General features: G+C 37.9%; 1 protein-coding gene across 1 annotated transcript in view; it reads right to left on the bottom strand.

Moving 5' to 3' along the window:
- Nucleotides 1-1,795: 1,795 nt before the first annotated feature.
- The window catches only part of LOC107598594 (kinesin-like protein KIF22), a 15,938-nt gene continuing 6,511 nt past the window's right edge, over nucleotides 1,796-11,222 (bottom strand). The window contains exons 3-9 of the mRNA XM_016289986.1: nucleotides 10,688-10,815; nucleotides 7,344-7,498; nucleotides 6,440-6,649; nucleotides 5,621-6,014; nucleotides 5,409-5,529; nucleotides 3,526-3,646; nucleotides 1,796-2,050 (exon numbers count right to left, since the gene is read on the bottom strand). Of these exons, the coding sequence (XP_016145472.1) occupies nucleotides 1,811-2,050; nucleotides 3,526-3,646; nucleotides 5,409-5,529; nucleotides 5,621-6,014; nucleotides 6,440-6,649; nucleotides 7,344-7,498; nucleotides 10,688-10,815 (1,369 nt within the window). The 3' untranslated portion in view covers nucleotides 1,796-1,810. The remainder of the gene's footprint in view (nucleotides 2,051-3,525; nucleotides 3,647-5,408; nucleotides 5,530-5,620; nucleotides 6,015-6,439; nucleotides 6,650-7,343; nucleotides 7,499-10,687; nucleotides 10,816-11,222) is intronic.

Genomic DNA, 11,222 nt, shown 5'->3' with positions numbered 1-11,222 from the left:
GTGTTACAATGTGCTATTCTATGACATTAGCGATGTAATTTACACTATTTATTTTAATTAATTTTAATGAGAAACAATGAGAAACCGGTGAATAAAGACTGACAGTCAATGTTTATTGTTTAGAAATTATTATTTCAAGACACGTAAAGCATTTTTGCTCGTTTATGTGGGCCGTTCCAAGTATGGTTGCAATGTGTTCATTGTCAAACTCCAAAATCAGATTTTTAATTTTTAAAAAACGCCATTATTTTATTTGAAAAAAATAAATAAATAATAAAAAAATATATATATATATTTATCAAAATATTTTAGTTTGTCTTTTATATTTTTTTCATTCGATCAGATAAGATTTTAAGCTGTCATATGGTCAAGTTACAACGTGCCCCTCAGATGTTACAATGTGTTCCACCTACAGGGCATGTTGTCACATTTCTTGAGGGTAAATAAAAGAAAAACTTATACACTGCAATTATGAAACAAAGCGACATTTGTACTAGACAAGTGTAAAATTACTGTGGGTAAAATATATATATATTCTGAACCCCATGTGGATTTACACAAACTGAGAAAGTCAAAAAGTGTTACTTTGTGCCCCGCTCTCCCCTACCTCTGTAAATAAATTCACGGCTCACGCACTTTAATGCCCTTTGAATGTAACATGTACATTCCCTTGGAACTGGAATCATGGCGGAATTTCATGTTAAGTCCACTTTGCAGGGCACTTACGGTCGAATAAGACAACGCGTGAATGCTGCTGCCTGAACAAGAGACCTCCTTACTGAAGTGAAAGTGTTGACTGGTGTCACTATCTCGCGAACGCGCCGGCGGATCTCCACCAAATTCGGGGGATCCCTTCAGCTCGAGGAGCCCTCTCGAACGTCGGTAGCCCCCCGGGATTGTCCAGCAGAGCGCGCTCTGCTGGACAAACTAAGTAATTACACCATTTCAAGCATTTTATCTGCATTATCTGTTCTGTAAAAAAAAAAAAATTTCATATCGGCGGCATATTCGCCGATACCGATATATCGGTAACAGGCTCATATCGGCAAAACGATATATCGGTAAGGCTCTAGTTAAAATAATCCATGTGACATCAGGGGTTCAACCGTAATTTTTACGAACCGGGATTGTCCAGCAGAGCGCGCTCTGCTGGACAAACTAAGTAATTACACCATTTCAAGCATTTTATCTGCATTATCTGTTCTGTAAAAAAAAAAAAATTTCATATCGGCGGCATATTCGCCGATACCGATATATCGGTAACAGGCTCATATCGGCAAAACGATATATCGGTAAGGCTCTAGTTAAAATAATCCATGTGACATCAGGGGTTCAACCGTAATTTTTACGAAGCTACGATAATACTTTGTGCACAAAAGAAAAAAAAAAGAACAAAAAAACCTTTCAACAATTCGTCTCCTCGTCACCCTAGCGCCATTTTGGAGAAAAAACACTCAACGTAAACAGCGTATGCTGTTCTGTGTCAGCTGCGGCAGGCGGATAAGTTGTTTTCGTTCAAATCAAAGTGTAAACAATGTGCCGCAGCTGAAAAATCTAAAATATCTTAATTTGTGTTCCGAAGATGAACGGAAGTCTTACAGTTTTGGAACAACATGAGGGTTAGTAATTAATGACAGAATTTTCATTTTTGAATGAACTATCCCTTGAAGAGCACAGCAGCTGCAGCACCACCACCACCACAGAAACATACAGCATACTAACAGCACAACTCAACAGGCAGAGAAGAAAGAGAAGGAAGAATCTTCAAAGGATCATGAAACACTAAACCACTTTAATCAATACTGGGTTCTCATGCATAAAGAGTGTCCCAGGAGGACTGTAAGGATGACATTAACCACATCCTACCCTGTAATGGTGTGACAACTGCCTGCTGTTTGCGTGGTTTGGCGGCTGTAGACTGTTTTCTGTGCAGTGGGGGCAGATCTGTTTTAAAGAGAAGTGCATCTTTGGACTCTTTCTCAACAGTTTCATTCTGCTTGTTAAGCATGCTTGCTTTGTCCTCCAGCTCTTTCTGTTTCTCCTTCAACATCTATGGGAAGACAGCAGAACATATTTAAAATCACCAATTAATTGATGTGGAAGTGGTTTTTGAAACCATTTGAAAACTAGGTTCATGTGGACTCCAGTACAGATTGCAACTGGTATTAGCAATCCGGCCTAATTTGCAATCCGGCCCAAATGATGGATTAACTATAAGCAAGAGGAATGTTTGTTTCACTGCTGCTTATTTCCACAGAAAATAGTTTTTTTCACCTCTTGCAATGCATTGAAATTAGCGCTGTCGAATCGATTAATCACGATTATTTTTTATTTATTCACTTTTTAACGCTATGCCAGCATCAAGGCTATTTTCATGGTGATCTCTGAATAAATTATACAAGGTATACAACAGAATAAAAATATACAAATGAAACAAACTGTGCTTTAAGTTTTTTTTTAATGCAAGTCTAAAGTATTCTGTTAACAGCCTAGCCTACTACAGAAATAAATGAATAATCAAATGTAAAATAAACAAGCATAGTCGTCAATGTAAAAATGAACCCTTCTTTGTTTCTTATTAAAGCTACAAAAGTAATTTAGAGCAGAGCAGTAAGTGATTTTCTCTGGTTTTTGTAGTTGAATTAATGTTAAGCACACAGCAGGAATATTAGCCCGCTGTCACTTTAAGAGTCCAATTTACTGTTACGCATGTATTTTAATTCTCAACTGTTCACGTTCATTTATTACATAATCGATTATAGTTTACGTGAATAATCACTAAGCTCCACATTTTAGTGGGTATTTGATGGTATAGGCGTGCACCTAGAGCTAAAAGATGACTTTACATGTCCGTGTTGTGTTCCGTCTCTGAGTGCAGGCACAGATATCTTCCACAGATATAATACATAATTATTGTATTTTCATAATCTTTGAAGGCTGAAATCAAAATCGAAACCGTATTGCGAATAATTGCACAGCCCTAGTATAAATATACACAGTATACACTTCGTATGCAAACAAACTTTTATTTTGAATGTGATTAATTACAATAAATCCATTTGAGAGCCCTAATTGAAATAAAGATAGAAATGTTGTTCTGATCAAGCAACAGAACCAAATGCTCAAAGAGCGTGTACGATACCTGTATTTCCTTACGGGACTGTGCTACAGTTTTGAGCAAGTTGAGTCTCTCCCTTTCAGCCGAGCCCATCATCATCTTCTCCAGGGCCAGAAGTCTGTCCAGAACTGATGAATCTGGTGAACTGAAAGACATTTAAACTTTTAGCACATGTACACCTGCCAGATTTATATATACACATACACACATATAGTCGAAACCGTATTGCGAATAATTGCACAGCCCTAGTATAAATATACACAGTATACACTTCGTATGCAAACAAACTTTTATTTTGAATGTGATTAATTACAATAAATCCATTTGAGAGCCCTAATTGAAATAAAGATAGAAATGTTGTTCTGATCAAGCAACAGAACCAAATGCTCAAAGAGCGTGTACGATACCTGTATTTCCTTACGGGACTGTGCTACAGTTTTGAGCAAGTTGAGTCTCTCCCTTTCAGCCGAGCCCATCATCATCTTCTCCAGGGCCAGAAGTCTGTCCAGAACTGATGAATCTGGTGAACTGAAAGACATTTAAACTTTTAACACATGTACACCTGCCAGATTTATATATACACATACACACATATAGAGAGGGAGAGACAGGTAGACAAGAGATTTACATGTAAAATTAAGCAATGCCGTGAAGGAAAAACTAAAATTATTTAACTATAAAATCCCACCATTTATTATTGTTCAAGAAACATTTTTAAAGGGGTTTTTTATAATTACACCAAATACACAAAATAATGTTCTTTTTAGCAACATCATATGACCCCTTTAATCGATGTCGAAAGACAAAAAAGAAAAAACATTGTTCCGTTTAATATGTGGAAATCATGATACTTTGCTTATTATATACATTTTGCATACAAATAAAAGTTAAAGACTGCAGCTTTAAAGAGATAGTTCACCCAAAATGTAAACACCACATGCGTGTGCTGAAGCATTTGCATGTTACGCAAGCAGCAGCACCATGCGCATGTGTTGTTTATATGAAGCAGAAGCAAGCACATGCATCATAACTCATAAGGAGAAGAATCGTTGAATAAAGCCATTATTTTTGTTTTCTTTGTGCACAAAAAGTATTCTCGTAGCTTCCGATGTCCTTGCTACGTTTCTGGACCTGGGAACATTGCAGTTGTGTTGCAGGAGAAACAATAATGTACAGTATGTGGAAAATAATGTGTTTTTTTAACCTTAAACCGCATAAACATTTAATTACACCAAATACACAAAATAATGTTCTTTTTAGCAACATCATATGACCCCTTTAATCGATGTCGAAAGACAAAAAAGAAAAAACATTGTGCCGTTTAATATGTGGAAATCATGATACTTTGCTTATTATATACATTTTGCATACAAATAAAAGTTAAAGACTGCAGCTTTAAAGAGATAGTTCACCCAAAATGTAAACAACATGCGTGTGCTGAAGCATTTGCATGTTAAGCAAGCAGCAGCACCATGCGCATGTGTTGTTTATATGAAGCAGAAGCAAGCGCATGCATCATAACTCATAAGGAGAAGAAAAAGTATATAACAATTTGGATATAGATTTATCGGCCAACATATCGGTTATCGGCTTTCAAAAATAAAGAATAATCGGTTATCGGTATCGGCCAAAATTTTCATATCGGTGCATCCCTAAAACAAATAGAAATTTACACTTAAATATCTTTAGCTTGATCACCCAGCACATATGTCCTCCCTATTCATGTCCAGTGAGGCACATTTAAAGCCATTATTTTTGTTTTCTTTGTGCACAAAAAGTATTCTCGTAGCTTCCGATGTCCTTGCTACGTTTCTGGACCTGGGAACATTGCAGTTGTGTTGCGGTCTATGGAGGCTCAGAGAGCTCACGGATTTCATCAAAAATATCTTAATTTGTGTTCCGAAGATGAACGAAGGTCTTACAGGTTTGGAACGACGATGAGGGCAAGTAATTAATGACAGAATTTTCATTTTTGGGAGAACTAACCTTTTAAGGTTGTTTAGCTTTACTTTGAGGGTTAACTCAAACCCCAGTGCAAAATGAAATTCATTTGAAAGCTATTCACAGCAAACAAATAGAAATTTACACTTAAATATCTTTAGCTTGATCACCCAGCACATATGTCCTCCCTTTTCATGTCCAGTGAGGCACATTCAGCCTGTGGTTTTTGCAATAGGGAGTTTTCCTTTGAGCACCAGCTACCAAATCATGGCCTACTGCACAAAGCCAAGACCTGTTAAAGTGCTCAATCAATTAATTAGTTCATCTGTTGTAACGCATGCAGTCTTACCTGTGTGGATGTACGGGTGGTGACGAGGACCGTTCAGCTTTCTTCCCCTCTTTAGACTTTTTGTTCTGGAGCTCACCAGAACCTCCAGCCTCTCGTTCCTCTCTGGCTCTCTTTACAGGAGCTAAGAGTGAAGGGATAAAATTATCATCATTACATACCTTATTATTAACAAATAGAAAAAAAAAAAACACACATAAAACTGCACTGCTTACCAATCGTAGGAGCCAAAACGGTTTCCCTGACAAAGGGCCGATTGACAATCTGCTTAGACTTGGCGGCGAAATTAAGGGCCGAGAAGGTGTCAAAGTAGTATCTGTACTCCGGTGCTATGTTTGTGATCATGACGGAATGGGCCGAACCACCCAGAGAGTCCTGCAGCAGACGGGTCAGTTTACTGTCTCTGTAGGGCACGCGGCCCCCGGCCCCTGCGTTCAGAGCATCCACCACTTTACTGAGGGTGAAGAGGGACAGGTTGATGGCCCCGCTCTCTTTCAGACGGATGCCCTGGTTTCCTGTGCGCCGGTTGTCTTCTGAACCTGCCAGGTCAACTAAATACAGCTTGCCTGTTTGTTGTCTGTGTGGCGGCCCACGCTGAGACTTCACTACCTGAGAGCAAACATATGCATTTATGTCATTATTAGTCTTTTGCAGAGAGCCGGTCACTTTATAGGGCCCAATGAAATCAGTTTTATTTTTTCACAAAATCCTTCTGAATTTTTCGGGATTGTTTTAATGCTTAATTACAATTTTTATAAAAGTGGCCAATAAAATGTGATCCCAAAAAAATCAATTTTTATAACTGGACTCCACATCGCAGAAATCATAAGGCCCTACATATACAATGTTACCATGAGTGTTGTGTTCTCTCTCCCAAAGACAACCAGCAGACACTGTAAGCAGCAGTGGTATTTGTTTGATGGAGAGATTTAATTTCAGCACCAGCTACCAAATCATGGTCTACCACACAGAGACCAGGACCTGTTAAAGTGCTAATGGAGAACTAGAATGAAGAGACGTGTGCGTGCTCAAACCTTTATGAGGAGGATAGCGTGACTGCGGCTGGAACGCTGGTTGAGTTTAGTAGAGGCCGTGGTGCGGTTTAGACTTGCGGGGATAAAATGAGTGTCGAAATCGGTAAAGGATAAAAGCGGTGTGCGTGTTAGCCCGGGAATGAGGATGTTTCTGTCCTTGTCTTCACGGATGGGCAGGTCCTGGGAACCTGGGGACAACAGGTCCAGCACCTACAGATACAAAGTCCTTCAATATTCCAGAACAGCTGCCCACAAACACTAAAGCCCCGTTCACACCAAGACCGATAACGATATTAGCGTCCACACAAGCGAACGATATCGTCTGTTTATTCTTAGCGCACGCTCATCTGCTGCTTTAAATTCTCAAGCTCGTTACAGCAGGGTGGATTCTGATTGGTTGTAAATTTTTTATCGTTCATCAGCTGGAAAAAAATCTTTTGAAAGTGATTCCAACGATATCGTTTCTCTTTGTCTTTATCGTTATAGTTGTGGTGTGGACTCTGCTATTCTTTAATAGTGAGAACGATTTTTAGAACTAGATCTTTAACGTTATGCTTGGTGTGGACGGGCCTTTATACTTGCACTACCATTCAAAGGATTTTTTGATTAATACTTATATTTCACAAGAATATGACAGTAAAAAAAAATTAAGGCTAAAAAAAAAAAAGAAAAATTATATTTCAAACAAATGCTGTTCTTTTGAGCTTTCACATTTAAAGAATCCTGAAAAAAAGATTTTACATTTTTTTAATATCCAGTAAAAACTTTTAAACAACTGATAAGGTGTTTCTAAAGCAGCAAATCAGCATGTTAGAATGATTTCTGAAGGATCATGTGACACTGAAGATTGGAGTAATGGCTAGTGAAAACCCACAGAAATAAATGATTTTTCAAAACATATTACCTTTTCATTGTAGATCTCAAGGTAAGACATCCCAACTGAGTATTCCCAACCATCCTGCTCCTTTTCCTGAACGTCAACCAGCTTGAAGACCTCCTTGACAGCTCTGGGAATAATGCCCGGCTGCTCTTGACTGCCGAGCATGGTGTGGGTCTTTCCTGAAGGAAGGAATAAGAAAAAGTTTAGACTGTGAATGGACTATATTATGGCACTTCATAATCTAAAAATAAGTTACTCAAGAAGGCAGTTAAAGAAATCTAAAGATACGTTTACATAAGAATTATGTATGAAAATATTGACAATTTCCTTTGCGTTTTTTTTTTTAAGTGTTTTGCGGACACATGACAATGCAGTCAAAACGATCCCCAGTCACACACAGGGTTCGTACAATTCCAGGATTTTCAAGGACTTTGAGCACTACTTTTTGGTTTTCAAGGACTAAAATCAGAAATCACAATATCGTTATTATCTTTTAAATTCGGTTAAAGAAATCTAAAGATACGTTTACATAAGAATTATGTATGAAAATATTGACAATTTCCTTTTTTTTTTTTTTTTAAAGTGTTTTGCGGACACATGACAATGCAGTCAAAACGATCCCCAGTCACACACAGGGTTCGTACAATTCCAGGATTTTCAAGGACTTTGAGCACTACTTTTTGGTTTTCAAGGACTAAAATCAGAAATCACAATATCGTTATTATCTTTTAAATTCTAATAAATAAACGAAGAAAACAAAACGTGCAGCACATGCAAAGCACGCAATGACTGTGGCAACTTTAACTTTTGAGAGGATACTATGGCAAAGTTATCAATTTCCTTATTCAAAGTGATTTTTTTACAAATATGAATAACCTGAAGAGTAAAAGCTTCATCATACACTTAGAAAATGATGAGCTATATCACGTTCATGGATGCTAGAGCTAGAGGTGTGACAATACACTTAGCACACGAGAAGAGATAAAATACAGATACTTGGTTCACTACAATGAGACAATATTTGAATTAAAAAACTTTCAATGACAAAATATTTGTCTTTTAAAATCACAAAAAGCAAAACGCTGAGCTCCGCAAAACAATTAGAGATGCACCGATTGCAATTTCCTTGGCCGATTCTAATTTCCGATTTTTTTGGAAGTGTGACCTGCCGCCGATACCGATTTTTGCCGATTCCGATTTTCTTTCTAAGAACTATAATTGACAGCAAATACAAACAAAAATCTATGCAAATTTCGATGCAAAAATGATTTACAAAGAAATTATTAAACATTACAATTCCCCCAATCTGGACTAAGTAACAGATTTTCTCACTTAAACAACTCTCAAAGTAAAGTGCTTTGTGACTGGAAAGAAATATTTAACTTAAAATGAGTCACTGAAGTGGCATTAGATGCATTTACACAGAGTTTGATGAAGCTGAGGTGCCATAAATGCATTTACACTGCAAAATTTCAAATGCATAAATAACTTTATAAGATTAATGTTTTACATAGTTTTTTAAACAAATAAATGTTGAAAAAATGCAATGATACTTTTAAATATGACTAAACCACCAGTACGTGTCGGCAAATGTGTTTTAATGTGCGAGTCATTTATTCATTCAACCGATTCATTCAAACGGATGATTCATTCAGAAAGTGACTGTCCTTATGAATTGGGTTACTGAATCATTGACTCACTCCATTCGTTCAAAAACGTCAGCGCGCATACTCACCTCACGCTCCGGATGCCGTGCGCGCGCCCTAAGATAGTTGGACATAGTGGTGTATTAGAGGTAAAAAATTATATAAATACGGTTCGGTTTCTGGCACAAACCGATCGTTTCGTGTCTTAGGACATCAATGTGTCGTCGCGGGCCGCAGGGTTTAATTTGGATTTGTCTGTGCATGTGTTTTTTACTCTCATACATTTTGTTACCATTGCCATGCATTATACGACTGATAGACAGCAACGGTTAAAGTTAAAAATCCTCATATGTGTTCTACTGAAGAAACAAAGTCACCTACATCTCGGATGCCCTGGGGGTAAGCAGATAAACATCAAATTTTCATTTTTGGGTGAACTACCCCTTTAAGTCATGAAGTTACCAAAAAGGCTATTAAAGCTGCCTTAAAACTGAGCATGCATGTAATATATTTTATATGAGTCACATTTAAGTCTCTGAAATGGTTTTCAAAACTGTCCTGGAGCAGCCCAGCACTGTCTCACTCATCTATTATCATCTATCAATTTAACTCGTCAGCTTGTGTTTATTTGAGCACTTCAGTCAGTGAATACGCAGCCTGCAAAACACTAAAATAAATATCAAAGAAATACAGTTAAACAAGAAAGTAGCCTAAATAAGAAAGTTAAATACACTGCAAAAAATGGCATATCTTACTTAGTATTTTTGTCTTGTTTCTAGTCAAAATATCTAAAAAAAACTTTGACTTGATAAGCAAAATGACATAAGATATGTAGTCTTGTTTCCAGGGGGAAAAAACTAAACTAAGTGCATTTTGCTTAAAACAAGTTAAATTATCTGCCAGTGGGGTAAGTAAAATTTTATTTAAAAAAGTGTATTTTACTTACCCCACTGGCAGATAATAGATACTTTTACTTGATAAGCAAAATGACATAAGATGTTTAGGCTTGTTTCCAGTGGGAAAAAACTAAATTAAGTGCGTTTTGCTTAAAACAAGTTAAATTATCTGCCAGTGGGGTAAGTAAAATACACTTTTTTAAATAAAATTTTACTTACCCCACTGGCAGATAATTTAACTTGTTTTAAGCAAAACGCACTTAATTTAGTTTTTTCCCACTGGAAACAAGCCTAAACATCTTATGTCATTTTGCTTATCAAGTAAAAGTATCTTGATTTAAGAATTTTTAGATATTTTGACTGGAAACAAGACAAAAACACTAAGATATACATTTTTTTTGCAGTGCACCCTGTCTACAGGACGCGAGCTGCGCAACAAAATACTATAAAACTCATTATAATCAGTGATGCTACACTGGATGCGGTACGACACGACAAATCCCCGACAGTAAACGGCCTCATTCTATTTTTGAGGTACTGACACAGAGTTCAAATGTCCCGTGTAGACACTAGACCGACTCAACCTGTTGCGACGCGGTGGTGTCGTGTCCGGTGTAGACACGGTTCACTGTTCCGCTACTGTTATTACACTTGTATACAAAACTTCGTATTATGCTTGTTATAGAGTGTGTGACGTCACGTGCACTACCGCCGGTGGCAAGCGACCACCGTGGTGACGCGGTTGTCACGGCGACCGTCACAGCCCTACCCCTAAATAGGAATATCACCTGCAAAGGAAAAGTCGGCACACAGAAAGTAGTCATACCTGCTCCGGTGGGTCCATAGGCAAAGACACTGGCGTTCTGACCATTAAGGATGTGGGGGAGAATGGGCTTGACAGAGGTCAGAAACACCTCCTGCTGCGTGGTCTGTTCACCATGAAACGCATCGAACCTACAATCAAATATACAATTTTATATACAAAGTTTAAAGGTCCCATGACATGCTGCTTTTTAGATGCTTTTATATAGGCCTAAGTGGTCCCTAGTACTGTATCTGAAGTCTCTTTCCCGAAATTCAGCCTTGGTGCAGAATTTCAGCCACTACGAGCCAGTCCCACAATGAGCTTTCCTTAGGACATGCCATTTCTGTGTCTGTAGCTTTAAATGCTAATGAGGAGGAGAGAGGCGGGGCAACTGCCATGCATCGCTCGTTTGCAAGCCATGATGTCTCTCGAGAAAAAAAAAATATTGCGCTCGCCTCGCATGGTAGTAACTCATTTTCTCATGGGCGGGCCAAATTCTCTGGGTGGGCAAAGCAGAGAAAGGGGAGGTAACCTTTCCCCGTATGACGACATAAAG

The sequence above is a fragment of the Sinocyclocheilus grahami genome, unplaced genomic scaffold (genome assembly GCF_001515645.1).
Source record: "Sinocyclocheilus grahami isolate Dianchi unplaced genomic scaffold, SAMN03320097.WGS_v1.1 scaffold253.1, whole genome shotgun sequence".
Classification (NCBI taxonomy): domain Eukaryota; kingdom Metazoa; phylum Chordata; class Actinopteri; order Cypriniformes; family Cyprinidae; genus Sinocyclocheilus; species Sinocyclocheilus grahami.
This window is presented reverse-complemented; position numbering and strand designations above follow the sequence as displayed.